Source organism: Doryrhamphus excisus, chromosome 2 (assembly GCF_030265055.1).
Source record: "Doryrhamphus excisus isolate RoL2022-K1 chromosome 2, RoL_Dexc_1.0, whole genome shotgun sequence".
NCBI classification, from domain to species: Eukaryota; Metazoa; Chordata; class Actinopteri; order Syngnathiformes; family Syngnathidae; genus Doryrhamphus; species Doryrhamphus excisus.
In genome coordinates, this window is record NC_080467.1 from 25,436,843 (window position 1) to 25,454,972 (window position 18,130).

At 40.4% G+C, this 18,130-nt stretch overlaps 1 protein-coding gene across 4 annotated transcripts in view; it reads right to left on the reverse strand.

Annotated features, from left to right (window-relative positions):
* Positions 1 to 348: 348 nt before the first annotated feature.
* The window catches only part of lingo2 (leucine rich repeat and Ig domain containing 2), a 250,011-nt gene continuing 232,229 nt past the window's right edge, over positions 349 to 18,130 (reverse strand). For all 4 annotated transcript variants that reach the window (XM_058054395.1, XM_058054378.1, XM_058054387.1 and 1 more), the window contains one exon: positions 349 to 14,407. In XM_058054395.1, coding sequence (XP_057910378.1) covers positions 12,554 to 14,395 — 1,842 coding nt within the window. In that variant the 5' untranslated portion in view covers positions 14,396 to 14,407 and the 3' untranslated portion in view covers positions 349 to 12,553. The remainder of the gene's footprint in view (positions 14,408 to 18,130) is intronic.

Here is an 18,130-nt window from a genome sequence, read left to right on the forward strand (position 1 = left end):
TAAATATATAAATATATAAATATATAAATATATAAATATATAAATATATAAATTCTTACATGAACAGCTATAACACTGTATTTACAGTTTATTCCCTTAATGCCTGATACAACTCAAGGTACATTTGTTGGGACAGATATAATGGTGATAACAAAAATATAAAAATATAAAAATATAAAAATATAAAAATATAAAAATATAAAAATATAAAAATATAAAAATATAAAAATATAAAAATATAAAAATATAAAAATATAAAAATATAAAAATATAAAAATAGAAATTCTTACATAGCTCTTAATAGCTATAACACTGTATTTACAGTTTATTCCCTTAATGCCTGATACAACTCAAGGTACATTTGTTTGGACAGATATAATGGTGAAAACATAAATATAAAAATATATAAAAAAATATAAAAATATATAAAAATATATAAAAATATAAATTCTTACATTAATAGCTATAACGCTGTATTTACAGTTTGTTCCCTCAATGCCTGATACAACTCAAGGTACATTTGTTTGGACAGATATAATGGTGATAACATAAATATATAATTATTTTTATAATAATATATAAATATGTAAATTCTTACATGAATAGCTATAACACTGTATTTACAAAAATATATATTTATATTTGTACCTTTAGTTGTACCAGGCATCAAAATGAGCAACTGAGAAACTGAAGAAACAAAGTGGTTGAATCATTTTTTTCCATGACTGTATACGTGTACACACAGGTACGACCACTCCGCTGTGATTGGTCACAAGCCCAAGCGCTCCCGAGGGCTTTCAGATACGTATGTCCATGTTTCCTGAGCCCATACCAGGAAGTCCAGATAGAACCAGTCCAGAACTAGTCCATAGAACATTTAACCTCATTATCTAATGCTTTGGCATTGTTTAACACAACAATGTTTGCAATGTGACACACACTAAACCATATATGATTGAACTAAAATGTGTTTGTCATCTTTTTTTATGCCAGCTGCAAAAAAAACGCAAAATACTTTAAAAAAAACGAGTGACTGCAGCCACTTGATGTCATCTAATGAGCGACAAGGAGCCACAGAAGCTGCGGGTTCATCTAAAAGCTTTGCTGGAAACGTGCCACAATGACCTATTTAGTGTTGTACTTTGTCACATACGCGGGTGAAGTTGTCAGGGAGCTGATCAAACCTGACGACAGTACACGAGTGCCGATCACGCGTGCACGTTCACAGTAGCGGGAAGTGACAGCTGTCGGATGCAAGCTAAAGTCTTCAAAGCGGTGCGGAGCGTCGCTATAAACATTTGTGTTTAGAACAGGAAGGGAAATGGCGTCTGTTTGCAAAGGAGGAGGTTGAGGTTTATTTTTCATTTTTTTCAGGTTTGTTGCATGACAGCATTGCTCAGAATGTGCTGGCAAGTGAAGGCATTTTGTGAGAAATGGATCCGGTATTTGTTGTTTGAATTCGTCATTGTAAAAACTCAAGCTAGTTTTATTTCTTGTGTCACGGAGAAGCTCTTTCAATGTGTATTAGTGGCCCTCGCAGGTCTAATAATCGATAGTTATCACTATATCCAGTGGCGGTTCTAGCATGAATGATGCCCTGTGCGGACCAAAGCACTTTTAATATCATCTCCATCATCAACCAGCTACAAATCAAAGCTAATGTTTGTGCTGAGATGATTTCCACCACAAACAATGATGCTCTCAATAGAGTAAGTATCACTTCCTTGTTTCTACTGGCTGTAAACTTCTCATTCAGGACGCTATATCGCTATTCAACATGTAATGGTTTAATTTCATTTGAACATGCATCAGATTACAATTGAATGCATCACATCATCAGTTCACAGTTCCACATGTCCAAAAGGAGTAGGAAGAAGCAAAGCTTATTAAATCCTACCCCTCCATCTGGTACTTTTACAATCAGTAACTGTTACATTTGTTCACTTCCTGCTTTCCTAATATAGGTTTTTAAATTTTTTTTTAAATTTTTTAATTTTTTGTCACGTACCAAAGTACGAGGTGATATGACCATACAATGACATAATGGGTACCATAGTAACTGTCAATATTGGGTGTTGTATAAAAAATTCCTACCCCTCCATCTGGTACTTTTACAATAACTAACTAGCCATGTATACATGGACCCAAATATTCCAATTCCATTCGGGTTATTTGTGGAAACGGAAAGAATGTAACTTTTGTATACACCTCATTCCGAAAGAAAAGTGCCAATCCGAATGAATATATAATTGGATTCCCAGGGGTGGAATATTCCTTTCGCCAATCTGATTGAGGTATTTTGTACGCGCTCAATCGGAAAGTTGTCAGACTGCGTTCTTTCAGAGCATGCTCAGCTGTGATGTAACACGCAAACATCTCTCAGGTTTTGAAAATGGTGGCGACCAGTCATCACTGGATTACAGCGGAAAATTCGTTTTTGATACAAACTTTAAAAGAACTGAACGTTCAAGTTGCTGCTTTAAAAAAAAAAGCGTAGCAACTGTCCCAACCCAACAACCGTGGTAATCACACTCTCGTCCGCCATCTTTGATGAATCACGTGATGTTGTTTACGTTTTACTGCGCATGCCCCATTGACTATTCCGTTTGATTATAGCGGTGCATGTAGACAGGAGATTGGAATATTCCTTTCCATGTATACACGGTTTTCTGGTGCGTCATTTGGAAAGATTCCATTCGGAAAGAGGAAAATCTCCTCGTGTAAACGTGGCTATAGTTACATTTGTTCACTACCTGCTTTCCTAATATAGTTTTTTTTTATTTTATTTTATTTTTTATCATGTACCAAAGTAGGAGGTGATATGAGCATCCAATGACATAATGGGTACCATAGTAAGTGTCAATATAGTGATATGTGCTGTTGCAAAATATGCTATGTGCAAAATGTGCTGTTTCCTGTCAAATATTACTCACACATTTCCAGATATGCTAGAAGTGTCTTGTTTTGCAATAAAATAACACAAATAAATGCTGTTTTACCACCTAAAAAGCTTCTACTAAAAGCTTTGTGATGTTGCTGTGCTTTTTTGTTTAACAACAGGTGATAATCTAATGTTGTTCTTTTCATTTCATTTTTTTTTAATTTATAAATCAGGTAGCATTGTTGCAGATTGGTTGGTTGGTTCATTAAAAAAAAAAAGACATTAGAAGAGACATCTGATGTACGCATACAGTATTTGGTTAGCAGCTTAGCTTTAGAACTGAAACTCCAAAGAATTACCTCTTATTTTGTTGTTTGGTTCCCAGAAGGAGATAGATGCCATAGATTTGCAGAAAAAAACACGCTGGCAGACAATCTGTCGACAAAACCCATTTTGTTTGTCCCAGGTGCAGATTAAGTAGAGGCTCAGTTTAAGGCTCGGTTCATCCTGCCAGACTTCATAGTGGCAAGAACCCCCGCATCTTTTTAAAGTGCTGCATTGGAAAAATGGCTACTTGAGGGAAATGTAGGAGTGTCTTTTCAATGAATGGACTGCTCAGCCTTGACAACACAAATACCAACCGGAAGAAGAAAGTCTTTGAATGTGCCACCTGTGTCATGGACACCACAATGGAGGCCTGAGCGCTAACATGTGTGACAACATTTCAAGGCCTTCGAGGAGGCCTGATGTAAAGGTCATGACAACAAAGTAGGCGGCTACTGTTGTATTGATGTCTAAGGGAGAGCACTGTGGAAAATTCAATTACTTACCAGCAGTGTGGTGAGACCAGCCATGTTGTTTGGCCTGGAGACAGTGCCGCTGGAGAAAAGACAGGAAGCAGAACTGGAGGTAGCAGAGATGAGGATGCAGAGGTTCTCATTGGGAGTGACCAGGATGGATAGAATCAGGAAGGAGTACATCAGAGGGACATTACATGTTAGAGGCCTTGGAGATAAAGTCAGAAAGGTCAAACTGAGATGGTTTGGACATGTCCAGAGGAGAGTTAATGAATATATTGGTAGAAGGACGCTGCGTTTAGAGCTGAAAGACGACATGAACACAGAAGACAGGGTTGGATGGAGGAGATTGACCCCTGAAGGGAAAAGCCCAAAGAGAAAGAAGAAGAGGAAGACCAGTAGTATTGTTACGAACGCTGTTACTATTTTCCAGTCATGCATAAGCTACATGCTACTTACCAGTTCACGGTTTACTGTTAAATCACCTTTAAAGGAAAACTGCACTTTTTTGGAATTTGGGCCATCATCCACAATCCTTATAAGAGACAAACTGCAAGATAAATACTGTTTTATCAATTTGTTAGCAAACATTTATCACAAGCAAATTATGGTAATAGTAATGGTAATGGTTTTTATTTCATTTTAACATGCATCAGATTACAATTGAATGCATCCCATAATCAGTTCACAGTTCCACATGTCCAAAAGGAGTAGGAAGAAGCAAAGCCTATTAAATCCTACCCCTCCATCTGGTACTTTTACAATCAGTAACTGTTACATTTGTTCACTTCCTGCTTTCCTAATATAGTTTTTTTTTTAATATAATTTTATTTATATATACAATAAAATGAATGTGAGTGTGAATGGTTTGTCTATATGTGCCCTGTGATTGGCTAGCCACCAGTCCAGGGTGTACCCCGCCTGTTACATTTGTTCACTTCCTGCTTTCCTAATATTTTTATATTAGGAAAGCCTCTTGTTATTAGGAAATACCTCTCTTGTAGAGAAGTATTGGATGACATTTTTAGGTAATTGGTTATTTTTAGCCTTATGCATTATTTTCGCTGTTTGAAGATGAACTATATCAGCAGGTTGAAGTATTTGTGATTTTAGAAATAAGGAGTTTAGTACGTTGCAATTATAGAATAGAAATACTGTTTTATTATTATTTTTAGCTGAGTAGATGAACATTTCGTTAAAGAAAGTTATAGAACATTCACATAATCAGCAGTCTGATATGAGCAACAGAAAGGTGTGAGTAGGCCAAAGATAGGATGTGCTGTGCTGGCCGTGCGTCTTCTATTCTGTACAGAAAAAGGTGCTAATGAAAGGCTGCCACATCAGTGAAAGACAATTCTCAGCTGTTGTCATCACACATAAAAGGTGGAAAAGCCCATTGGGGCTGACTCTCTTCTTTTCTTCAGGAGGTTGCAGGAGGACATCAGAAGAGATATCCATAGCCCGGAATTCCAAAAAGTATGATTCTATTCTGTCTGAGTTACTTTCAACACATTTTTTAAACCTTCAATTGGAATTTCATAAATGGAGATTAATGAATATGCAAGGGGAGGTGAAATTTATTATTTAATGAAGTGGTCCATATGAGCCTTATTCGGTTATGGATAATTTTATCTCCAAAAAACATCTTTCTTTTTCTGTGTGAATGTATAAAAACTGATTAAAAAAAATAAACAACTCATGAATGCATGTAACGGGAAACACCTATTCTGCCCGTTATTAAAACACCTCCAATAAGGTTTTAGGGTTTCATATACATTTACATATTTACATATGCTGTAACCATTCAGTAGCACCTCCATTCATGATAACGTTCTTTGAATTACAGTATTTGATGGTTTTTCCAATCCGGGAAAAAAGAACTGTTTTACAAATGAGCATTATGTTTTTAGTGTGTGATTTATCAGCTCATAATTCATCTTGGTTATGAAAAGGAAATTAAATAATAAGTGGATCTTTGGAATTTTAATGCAGCTGAGACTGTGAGGATTAATAAGAATGAAAGTCCACCGGAATCTAAAAGCAGCATTAATTGTCCACCATTAATAGCCGCTGGCTCTCATAGCCTCTGGTGACCATCTCTCAAAAGACTGAAAGGCCTCTCCGGTCAAATTGAGGAAAACACGCGAATACGGTTCATAAAAAAACATGCAATCTATCATTATATTACACGCACCGGTCTCAAGGTTCAATAACAATCCATCTGGGAGACACTGGAAATGTGGGGCATCCTTTCGCCACGTTGTTTTCCCACAGGAACTAATTATTTTTGGCACGGTAGTTGTTTTTATTTTAATCAACATCTAAACTGTTCACCTCTACAGGGCGGCACTCAAACCAGAGATTCCAAGACAAGATAAAATGAGTCTTTCGGCTTTTCAAACACTTTTCTCAAATTTCTCAAATGTATTGGAATGTGGGGGTATGCTGGAGCCTATTCCACGTGACTCTGGGTAAGCACCCTGGACTAGTTGCCAGCCAATCGCAGCGGTTTCATTATTTTACATATTCCGAGTTCCATCCATCTTGTATTCTTTATAATATGGGCTATGTCTACACCACTCTTTTGCTGTGTGAAAAAGAGTACAGAGTACAGAAACAAAGTGGCAGTCTGACTAACAAGAGGTCTCACTCTGTTTGGTCGTTGTTCTATGGAACCCTACAGAAACAAAATGACACTGACTAACAGGAGGTCTCACTCTGTTTGGCCGTTGTTCTATGGAACCCTACAGAAAAAAGTGACAATCTGACTAACAGGAGGTCTCACTCTGTTCAGCTGTTGTTCTATGGAACCCTACAGAAACAAAGTGACAATGACTAACAAGAGGTCTCATTCTGTTCTGCCGTTGTTCTATGGAACCTTACAGGAAAAAAAAGTGACACTCGGACTAACAAGAAGTCTCACTCTGTTTGGCCGTTCTATGGAACCCTACAGAAACAAAATTACACTTTGACTAACAGGAGGTCTCACTCTGTTCGTCCGTTGTTCTATGGAACCCTACAGAAAGAAAAGTGACACTCTAACAAGAGGTCTCACTCTGTTCGGTCATTGTTCTGTGGAACCCTACAGAAACAAAGTGGCAGTCTGACTAACAAGAGGTCTCACTCTGTTCGGCCGTTCTATGGAATCCTACAGAAACAAAATGACACTGACTAACAGGAGGTCTCACTCTGTTCGGACAATGTTCTATAGAACCCTACAGAAACAAAGTGACACTATGACCAACAAGAGGTCTGACTCTGTTTGGCCATTGTTCTATGGAACCCTTCAGAAACAAAGTGACAATTTGACTAACAGGAGGTCTCACTCTGTTTGGCCATTGTTCTATGGAACCCTACAGAAACAAAGTGACAATTTGACTGACAGGAGGTCTCACTCTGTTCGGCCATTGTTCTATGGAACACCTTTGGTCTTTGAAGTGCCTAGGTGCAGAACTAATGCACAGAGTGAACTTCTCCTTCCTGGACACGTAAGCACATGGCAACATACGGAGGCCGGCAAAATCATTGCGTTTAATTTCATTTAATTGTAGAATTAGAAACTTTCAGTAAATTAAACACCAACTTATTGCCTTCCATTTAATTTATTTTTCTCTTGTTTTCAGTTGAATCAAATGTGTCATGAATAATTTTTCCGAGATGTTACGTTGTGCTCTTTAAACTCAACAATAAAGACAAGCTGACATTGAGGTGAAGAATAACAGAATGCTCCATCCACAGAAAAATAGACTCCACTTTTCAAGTGTGACAAATACAAGGCTGAACGGCCAGTCATGTTGGCACAGACCTTGAAAACAAAGCGAGAGCCGGACGATCTGTGACGCAAAGCACACTTGCTCCTTTTGGACTCGCCGTGCGTCGACAACAGGCCATGACGTTTACACAAATGAAGACGGATCGCGTTTGATGACACGAGTCGAGTTCGTGCGGCTCTTTGCCAAGAGGGCCGACGACAGCAGAGGGAAGCGGAGGTCCGTTGCGAGTTAACTGGATATGTAACAAAGCCCAGGGGTGCAGCTTTGATCGTTTCTCTCTCTTTCTCCATCGAGAACAACTTAGCCGGTTCTCCACGCAAGTGCACAGCAAATAAGTTCATTTCATACACTCAGTAAGTCACAGCAGACCACGGCCATTATTCTTCCGTGTTATTCATTTACTTGACAAAAGAGCAGCGGGACGCCGGATGGAACCTTCAGGCCAAGTCAATCTTGGCAGCACAGGTGGCGAAGCATTTGGACAACGACATGCTGACAGAAAGTCTCATGTTGCAACATTCAGTGTCATTTAGTCACCAGGACGGTTGATATGGGGACAAAAGGGACTTGGACTCAGTGTTGATGAAAGTGAGGAAAATATGTAGAAGTCCCCGAGGAGTGCATTGGAAGTGTGCAGTCCAAAAATGAGCTTTGATGCTGGAATTTAGACAGTTTTTCTCGTCAGCCCTACCGAGAATACGTCTGCCTTTATGTGTGTCTGTAGCTTTAATGTTAATGAGCTTTGTTTGTCCCGGCATGTCTCCAACAAAGTGTTGCACTAGGGTGCACGTAACAAATGCCGTACATCACATACAATGTTAATAACACTAGCAAAGCTAACTTTACATTCACATACCAACAGCAAACAACTAGGTTAGCGACCTGATAGCTTATAGCGCTCTGGGCTTTATTTTATGGTAATGGTAATTTGAACATGCATCAGATTACAATTGAATGCATCACATAATCAGTTCACAGTTCCACATGTCCAAAAGGAGTAGGAAGAAGCAAAGCTTATTAAATCCTACCCCTCCATCTGGTACTTTTACAATCAGTAACTGTTACATTTGTTCACTTCCTGCTTTCATAATATAGTTTTTTTATTTGATTTTGTCACGTACCAAAGTAGGAGGTGATATGAGCAATGCCATAATGGGTACCATAGTAAGTGTCAATATAGTGATATGTATAGCACATCATGACTGGTTCAAGACTCTTCATCCTTGTATTTAGCAAACATCAACTGCTTGTATTGTTTCTTGAATTGGCTCATCGTTGTGCATTGTTTGATTTCCTTACTCAATCCATTCCATAGTTTGATTCCACATACTGAAATTCTATGGCTAGCATAACGTAGTCCTAGCATAGAAGTGTTTCAAATGTACTTCTTCCCTGAGATCATATTTCTCCTCTCTTGTAGAGAAGTATTGGATGACATTTTTAGCTAATTGCTTATTTTTAGCCTTTGCATTATTTTAGCTGTTTGAAGATGAACTATATCAGCAAGTTGAAGTATTTGTGATTTTAGAAATAAGGAGTTAGTATGTTCTCTGTAGGCGGCATTATGAATTATCCTTACTGACCTTTTTTTGCAGTACATTTAGCGAGTGAAGATTGCTTTTATAGTTATTACCCCATATTTCCACACAATAAGTAAAATATGGTAGAAGCAGAGAGCAATAAAGAATATAGAGTGATTTCTGATTGAGAACAAATTTTGCTTTGTTCAATATTGAACAATATTATTTTAAGATTAGTAGCAAAGCCTACAAAGTGATGGTTGGGCGGGCTCATCTAGCTAGGAAGGACTATTTTCCTTCATTACGTCATAAAAAAGCTGCAAGTTCAACAGCAAGCATTTAAACGCCTCTTCTCCCGAAAGTACAGTAAACAAGAGACAGCAATGATAAATGCTTTCTCACATTTGGTGCTCATAAACAGGCTCTAGGGACATACATGACTGTTGGAACACCGTTAAAAAGACCGTTTTGCATAATATTGGGACTGATAATGTTTTTGCATTAGTTTGCAGCCACATTCATCATTAACAGTTATGCAGACAAATTAGATTTCTTTTGTCTCGTTTTTTTCTTTGGCAACTGTGGTTCCCAGATTACTCCACAGGCACATCATCTGTGTTTTTATGGAAAAAATATTTGCAGTTGTAACACTTTGTAATAAAGTACACAAAATGGCAATAGCTAATAAGAAAGGAGCCTACATAAGCTTAACAACGACTCATTAGTTCTTCATTAGTTCCTCAGTAACTAGTCTAAATTTATGGGCCTACGTCATTAGGTCCTCATTAGTTCTTCATTGGTTATTTTTGTGTACCTTATTGTAAAGTGAACTATTGGTAAATTGCTAGCTTGACATCCACAAACCGTTGAATGAGCAACAAGACAAATGGCGGTGCATGCTCGGCTCCTCGCCCTGCAGCCAGACAGTTTTTGGACGTGGTGCTGGTGCAGGCTCACACGGGAGCTCATTTGGCGAAGGGGACAGTCGCCAGGGAGCTGAGACACAAGCAAAGCCCTCACTAATGAAAGCACACACATCCAAATCCCGGCTCTCATATTCTCAAGACTTGATCCCGCCTGTTTCTGCAGGTTTATATGGTCCTTTTTCGATGTGTTCTGAGGGGACAGGGTTCAAAAACTAAACCAATAAAGAAAGCAAATGTGTGGTACAAACATATTGATGCATCCGAAGTGGACTTTTTTTTTGCTTTTGTTCAGTTGCTTCCAATCTTCTCTAAGTTCAAGCCAAAACAAAGCCAGTTATCATGAGAATATCATGAAATATTACACTGCCCGTCACCATGGAAACACAAAGACCAAAAAACGAGTCAGTTTCTACATGGGATAATGTCAACAGACCCCAGCTGTCATCGTCTGTCTGATTCAAAGATTCAAGGATGAAATGTAGATCTGGTAAAGAATGAAGACCACATGCTGGGGAGGAGTCTTTCTTTGTGTCAATATACAGTAGGCAGCAGCTTGTTATAAAATCACAGACAAAGACGTTTTGGGGGGGACTTTGACAAGCCTCAATTGCAGCGAAAATGGGTGCATTTAACTTGGAGAGATTCTATGCAGCTCCCTCCAAATCACATTTTTTGAAACCAAAAATATACAATACCACTGGCGCTCATTGCCGTCACTCTGAACTGTTGGTATTTGCGTACAAAAGATGTGTTATAATAGGCAATACATTCAACGATAGCAAGTGTAAGTAGCTAAACTTTGACAATAATTCATAACTTTCATAAGTTAGTTTAAAAGGAAAGTAATAAATAGCTAAAATTTCCAATAAATGTTGTAAAAAACGTTAAGGTTAAAAGTTTACAGAGTGAGACATCTTTTCTAGAAGGTATCGTTTTGGGCCACGAGAGAGTGCTCTCGCATATAGACAACAAAACGGGAAACAAAAACGGGAAACCTCATAAACACGCTGAAAGTTGCTCTAAACGCTTGTTTCTTGGGAAATTATCGTCTTTTTTGTAAGTATATTGGTGTATAAAAGCACTTACTTAAATAGATGCATCTGCTTTTTCAAAAGTTGTACTAGTTTTGTCAAGTTCGCTAGCTTCATGCTACTGCTAGCTTGCATTTGCAGTTGGTGTATGTGTGTTAGCTAACTGTTAGCTGATGTGTGTTTAGCCTGCAACATGAGCAGTATTGGAATTGTATTTTATTTTTTCTGTATGTTTCAGTTACCACTTATTTTTTATAAGAAAGCTTCATAAAGCAAGAAAAGCAAGCCTTGTATGTGGAGTTTTCTTCATTGGTTCGCTGGCTGTCTAGCAACATACAGACACGTGTTGTGAGGGTTGTCCTGCCATTGGCAGACAATAAACAACTAAAAGAGGTGAGCTATAATGCTTAAATAATATAATGCTTAAATACTACCAATACAGCTACCAACTGCTGTATACAGTCCCTGACTTACAGTTAAATGTTCCCGTTATAGACTTGTGTGTCCCAATACCCTGTTTGATGGCTTACACGGTTACATTAGTGATGTCTGAAGTGGTCAATAAATAAAATTAAGTTGAGTCACTGGTACAAATACATCTGCATTTATTTCACATACATCTTTTTTTTATTTGAACTTTTTTTTCTTTTTTTAGTTTTCACAATCTAAATGATTCAACAACAAAATGAGGAACTACCACAGCAAAGTCCAAATTTTCTACAGGGGAAAGAAAACGATGCAAATATCACTGTAGCAAAAATCGACGCATGTTTTTTGGGGCAAAGGTACACTTAAAGCAAGTAAAAACACACAAAAATAGGACAAAATGGTTGTTGTGGTCCAGCTGTTATCCTGGATGCCCAACAGCAGTTGAGGACAGATTTTTGCTCAACTTTATTAATAAATAAAATTTTCTCTTTGACTTTCATTGATAAATAATATTTATTATTATTATTATTTGAGAGTCAATTGGGGGAGCAGGGGCATATAATCACCCATAGAAGCCCTTCCTGAATCCATGGAAACGTCAAAAGTCTGAAGGATGTTTTTGCTGAACATACAGTATAGGGTTATATCAATTTTGGCTAATGCATCCCATGAATATTGCTATGAACATTTCTTTGAATGAGTATGTACATACAGTAGGTGTACGTAACAAAGCATTAGGTACACATAGGCAAGGTATTTAACATAGGAAACGATGGTCGCTTTCATCGATTGGATGTGTGAAGAAGCATGGCGCAAGACTCAAACAAAGGTTATTAGCTTGGATACAAATTGGTACTGTACACGGTTCAGCTGAGTCCGAAGCTCTAACTCAGAATAGAAGGGCATTCTTTTTGGGTGTATAAATTTCAAAAAGGAAATAAATGACATGTATTTCCTGGAAATCGTTCACTCCGAATCCAGATTCGATGCCTGCAGACAATTCCGATGTCCCACTGCTCTTTGAAACATAGTATCCAAGCGTTATCCACGGATTTCAGGTACCGCTCGTCTTTACCAGACCCCAAAGTCCTTTGCTACCACTCGTCCTTTCGCAGTGGTTCTACTCGCCAAAAAATAGAATGTACTTTGGGTATTTCCACAATCCAACTTCTATAAATCCACACTTAGAAAACAAGTCACATCATTTTCATGTTGAAACGGTGAGGGCCAGCTTGAATGTCCGCGGAGTCCACGTTGGTGCCGTTGGACTTGGAGCGAGGCACGTATTCAACGTCGATGTTGTTTTTATGTTTGCCTTTGCCTCTGCTCCAGACGAACAGGAGCAGGAAGCAAAACAAGACCATTCCCAGGAAAGTGAAACAACCCATAGCGGTGGACACTAAAATAGTCTTAAGGTCCAAACCCAGGGTGACGCCGGTGGTCCCGTTGGCAGTGGTGTTACTGGAATCAGTGTAATACTGGGTCCTGTTTGCGTACAGTGATCCGAGGCTTTTGACGGCCAACGATGTCATCAGGGTATCATTCCCGGCGGTGTTTGAAGCAAGACAAAGGTACACGCCGCCGTCTTGCACCTCTGCCGATTTGATCTCTAGCGTGCCGTTGTTGTGGACCGTCACCCTGCCGTGGCTCCTCCCAGTCAGGACACGGCGGCGTGGGGACACCCAGGACACCGTGGGCCTCGGGGTCCCCTCAGCGCTGCAGTGCAGCAGAGCTTGCTGGCCCTCGTCTACAGTGATGGTTTGGGTTTTGTTCTCTCGTATTTTAGGCTTGGTGCAGGTCACGTAGTAGGACAGGAGGCTTTCCTGAAACTCCCTGAAAGGCCTGCCTCGGATACCCTCGGGTGTGTTGCACTCAGGTTGGGAGTCCCCAAACAAGATGGAGTGCCTTTTCTGTAAGATCCACATCAGGCGGCAGTCGCACACAAGCGGGTTGTTGTCAATGAGGAGGACCTCCAGAGCTTCCGGAGACTGGAAAACACCTTTCTCCAGCGTGTCCAACCGGTTGTGAGACACATTGAGCACTTTGAGCCCGCGAAGACCCTGGAAAGCGTAAGGTTCGATAACGGTGAGCTGAGAGCCAACCAGGTGAAACTCTCTGAGCCGAATCAACTCCATTAACATCCCGCCTTCGATATGGCGGATGCGGTTGTAGGACAGGTTGAGGTGTGTAAGGTAGGGCAGATGCTTCAAGGCTTGATACGGGAAGGATGACAAGTTGGTGTTAGTGATGAACAGAGTGGTCAGGTTGAGGCCGTGCAGGGTGTTGGCTGGCACGTGATCCAACGAGGGGCAGTTGTCTATCTCTAATTTACGCAGACGGAACAACTTTTTGAAGGAGTACGGATGCAAAGTGCTGATGCTGAGGTATCGCAGGTGGAGGCTGACTAAGTTGTGAAGATGAGAGAGGGCCTCAGTGGGAATGACGGTGAGATTGCACCTCTCCAGGGTGAGCGTCTCCAGGCTTAAAAGTCCACTGAATGCCCTGTGAGAAATGTAAACAAGGTCATTGTCACCCACCTCCAAGAACTTGAGATTGTGCAAGTCCTGGAACATGTAATCCAGGAGGATGACGATCTTGTTGTCACTGATATCCAACCGAGTCAGGTTTGTCAAGCCGGAAAAGACGCCCAGAGGGATGAGCTTGATGCGGTTGCTCTTCAAGCTGAGCAGGTGCATGCTGAAGAGGGCGTTGAAGGCACCTGGCTCAACATAACTGATTATATTCCCACTCAGGTCCAGTTCCTCCAGACCCGGGAAGGCCACAAAATCATCCGGGTTGATCATGGTCAGCTTGTTCTTACTCAGGTCCAGGATCCTGGTCTCTCCGGGGATTCCGTCTGGGATGCTGGGCATGCGCTTGCGGTGACACACAACGGCCTTGGTCTGCGCCGAACACTCGCAGCGGGAGGGGCAGCCCAGGGAGGAACCCACAAAGACTGCCATGAGGGCCAGCCCCAGGACTGGCTGCCAGCATGAGATGACCGTGTGCAGCATGACTTTGCTCAAACAGTCAACCATTCTGTCACGGTTCTACAAGACAGGAAGACAGACAGAAAAGGCAAGTTAATAAATCAGGTTGGACAACGGGATCACTCTTGAAGACGTTCCAGTTTAATTCCGGAGTTTTACTGGCGGCATGTTTAAGTCTAAGTTGGTGAGTGGCAGTAGCGAGCGAGCACACTGTCATAGAACAAATCATCTTTGTTGTCATTAGATTACAAAAACACTTGATTGCCTCGTGCAGCTGGCAGCCTCCATTAAGATACGTTGAATAAACAAACAGGTTAGGTAGGGACTATTATTCATTATTAACATGACTGTATTTACATAATATTTGCATTTAATTGATATGTTACAATACCATTTGATTTATCTGTATAAGTGAATAAATGTGAGTTGGGGGCTGCACAGATGCCGAGTGGTTAGCACGGAGGCCTCAGAGCAAGGAGACCCGAGTTCAATTCCACTCTCTGCCATCTCTGTGTGGAGTTTGCACGTTCTCCCCGTGCATGCGTGGGTTTCCTCCGGGTACTCCGGTTTCCTCCCACATTCCAAAAACATGCTAGGTTAATTTGTGACTACAAATTGTCCATAGGTATGAATGTGAGTGTGAATGGTTGTTTGTCTATATGTGCCCTGTGATTGGCTGGCCACCAGTCCAGGGTGTACCCCGCCTCTCGCCCGAAGACAGCTGGGATAGGCTCCAGCACCCCCCGCGACCCTCGTGAGGATAAGCGGTAGAAAATAAATGAATGAATGAAGGTTGGCTGTTCCTGTGACTTATACTCCAGAGCGGCTTATAAATGAAAATATATAGATAATATATAATAAATATAAGACCTGCCAATCTTGAAGACATTTTCCCCACCAGGGAGACCCACCCCACTGTTTGAGAAGTACTGATGCACACTACACAAATCCAGTCTTGGAAAAAAAAATTATAGATGCCCCTCGTTTCTTGAGTTTATTGATCAATTTTAATGCCTGGTACATTTGTTTGGACAGATATGATGATGATAACAAAAATAGCTGATGAGAGTTACATTTCAGAGCTGATATCTGTCAATTTCTATGGTTTTCTTCTCATGACCAAAATCACTTAATGACATCAATAGCTATACTGCTAAAAAAAATGAGCTATTTTTGTCACCCACCTCTCGCCTGAAGTCAGCTGGGATAGGTTCCAGCATACCTGCCACCCTAGTGAGGATAAGCGGCATAGAAAATGGATGAATGAATCAAGCTATTTTTTGTTGTCATCGTTATCCAATTGTCCAAATAAAGGTACCTTTAGTTATGCCAGGCATTAAAATGAAGAAGAAACTCAAGAAAAAAGGGCGGTCTGACATTTTTTCTTCCATGACTGTATGCAGCATTAACTATGACAAAAATTCCAATTAAATATAGTCTTGCTGACTTTTTAGGGGAGGGCGAGTCAACAGATTCCATGAGAATAAAAGCATATTCATTAGATCATTTCAGAATGATGACATAAGATCCACAGCACGTGCCCGCAGATCTTTCAAGCATAAAAAAAGAGCACTCTCACACAAACAAGATGTCAACATTTGCAGCCTGCAGGCAAGAAACAGCTGGTGAACTTCAGCGTAATGAGACGACCGTTTAAGCATAATCGTCAACTGGAGGAAAAACGTATTACACACTACAAATGGCTGACCAGACTCCATTTTCTAGAAAACAGTGTTTAGTTAGGTACGGGTGTCAAAATCCCTCAACCCCCCCGTCCCCTCTCTCTCCAACAACTCAACTAATTTCCTACCAAGCAAGTTCCTTTTGGACTGGGACTAAATGAGTGGAGCTTATTGATGAATATTTCATGTGGTTTTTATTTGGCGAGTCAAAATGAGTGGAAGTGGCATCAAAAATTAAACTCCTCTGCAGGTGATACTGGCTTCCTCCTGCCTTGCTTTTTTGGTGCGTTTATGTTTATGCCGAGTCTCAGCAGAAACATGTCAAAAGTCCAATGATTCATGCTGACATCAGCTGCCAATGATAAATATATGCCATAGAGACACATTTGTCTCTGTAATGTGTCATCCAAATCCAATAATGCGACTCGGTATCAAGCAGATAACGATGGAGAGGATGGAGAATAACAAACTAGCGGCTGAAGGGTCACGCTGATATTGCTGTGCATATTGTATATCATACTGAAAAACAACAATACACACTTGGCTGAGGGTGTTGTGTGGTGTTGGTTGCCATCGTAACATCAGCCTATAATTAGTCTCGGGCATTAATAATTCACCACAATGGCGGTGTCAAATGAACAAGCTCACAGAAGTGCAATGTTTGCAGCTGATTGTGACACTTTGCGACCGTCTTTGGCTGCCTAATAACGCCTTTTTCCACCTTAAAACAAATATATCTAACATTCAAAATGCAATTATCACACTGGTGAAACAAACAACCACTTGGCCAAAGTGGTTGGGTCATAATAAAAACTGTGCTGCAGTTAAGAGATTGTTAAAAGGCATTTCATGTCGGAAGCTTAAAATTATGAGCAGCACCACAAAAGCAGTAAAAGTAATAAAAACACATGCTGTCACATTAATAATATCTACAATTACAGTCCAAATGCACACGTAGTGAGCAATCATAATGGAAGCTGCGAAGTACCTCTGTGGATATGTTTCGTCTTTGGCTTTTGGCATTCCAAATGTCATTTTTACTATTAAAGGGACTGCATGCAGCACAGTGGTCTGGTGGTTAGCATGTTGACAACACACTCAAAAGATCTGGAAGATTGGTTTTCTGCGGGTACTGCTGCTTCCTCCCACATTCCAAAAATACGCATGGTCGTTTGTCTATATTAGTGGTGGGCAAATCATTCCGGTTCATTCAGTAAAAAGATCCGTTCATTTCAGTCAATTGGTCGTTAGCCTGTGATCTCCCGGTAAGCCGCGTCGAGTCAGTCCTTTCACTCATCTTCACGTTCGTTCCGACTCAACAGCGTAACATGTGATGACTAGTGGTGTGTTGGTCATGAACGAACGCGTCTAAAGAACTAGTTCTTTTTTGTGAACGGAATAAACAAGGTCACTGACTGTGTCCGTCAATCTCTCGGTCTCGGTCTTTCAGTCACCTAACCACACCCAGCCACAGAGCGAGGTGCGACGATAGGATAAGACAGGCTAGCACGCAGATAGTTTCGCTCTGGAAAAGGAACGGTAAACTGACTCTCCAGTCAATGAAAAAAAAGCATTTGCAACTGAATGGACTGAACGGGTATTTTCGGTGACCTTGTTCATTCCGTTCATTCATTCACAAAACAGAACTAGTTCTTTTGTTCATGACCGTTTGTTCATGACCGTTTGTTCATGACCTTTTATATGTGCCCTGCACTTAGCTGGTGACCAGTCCAGGGTGTACCCCTTGAGCTGGGATAGACCCAGCTTCAAATTAAATTGCATAAATGTATGCCGTGGTTATTAATGCGCTGCGTGAGTCCGACTGTTCATGTATTTTTCTCCCAAAGCATCCCTGTTAGCAACCTATTAGTTCCCTCGTCCATTCGGACATCATCATAGTTTAACTCTGTAGTTCTTTGCTATTTAACACAGTTACCACAAGTCTGAAGTCTGTAGGTCTGAACCAAAAAGTAAACGGACAAATTATTGTCCCAGTCCAGCCCTGAACTGGGGTCCATGTCTGGTCTTCAAATATATATAAGTATAAGTATGTAGCATGTGCACATACGCAAAAGCAATCTCAGAGTAGTGACGGACAATT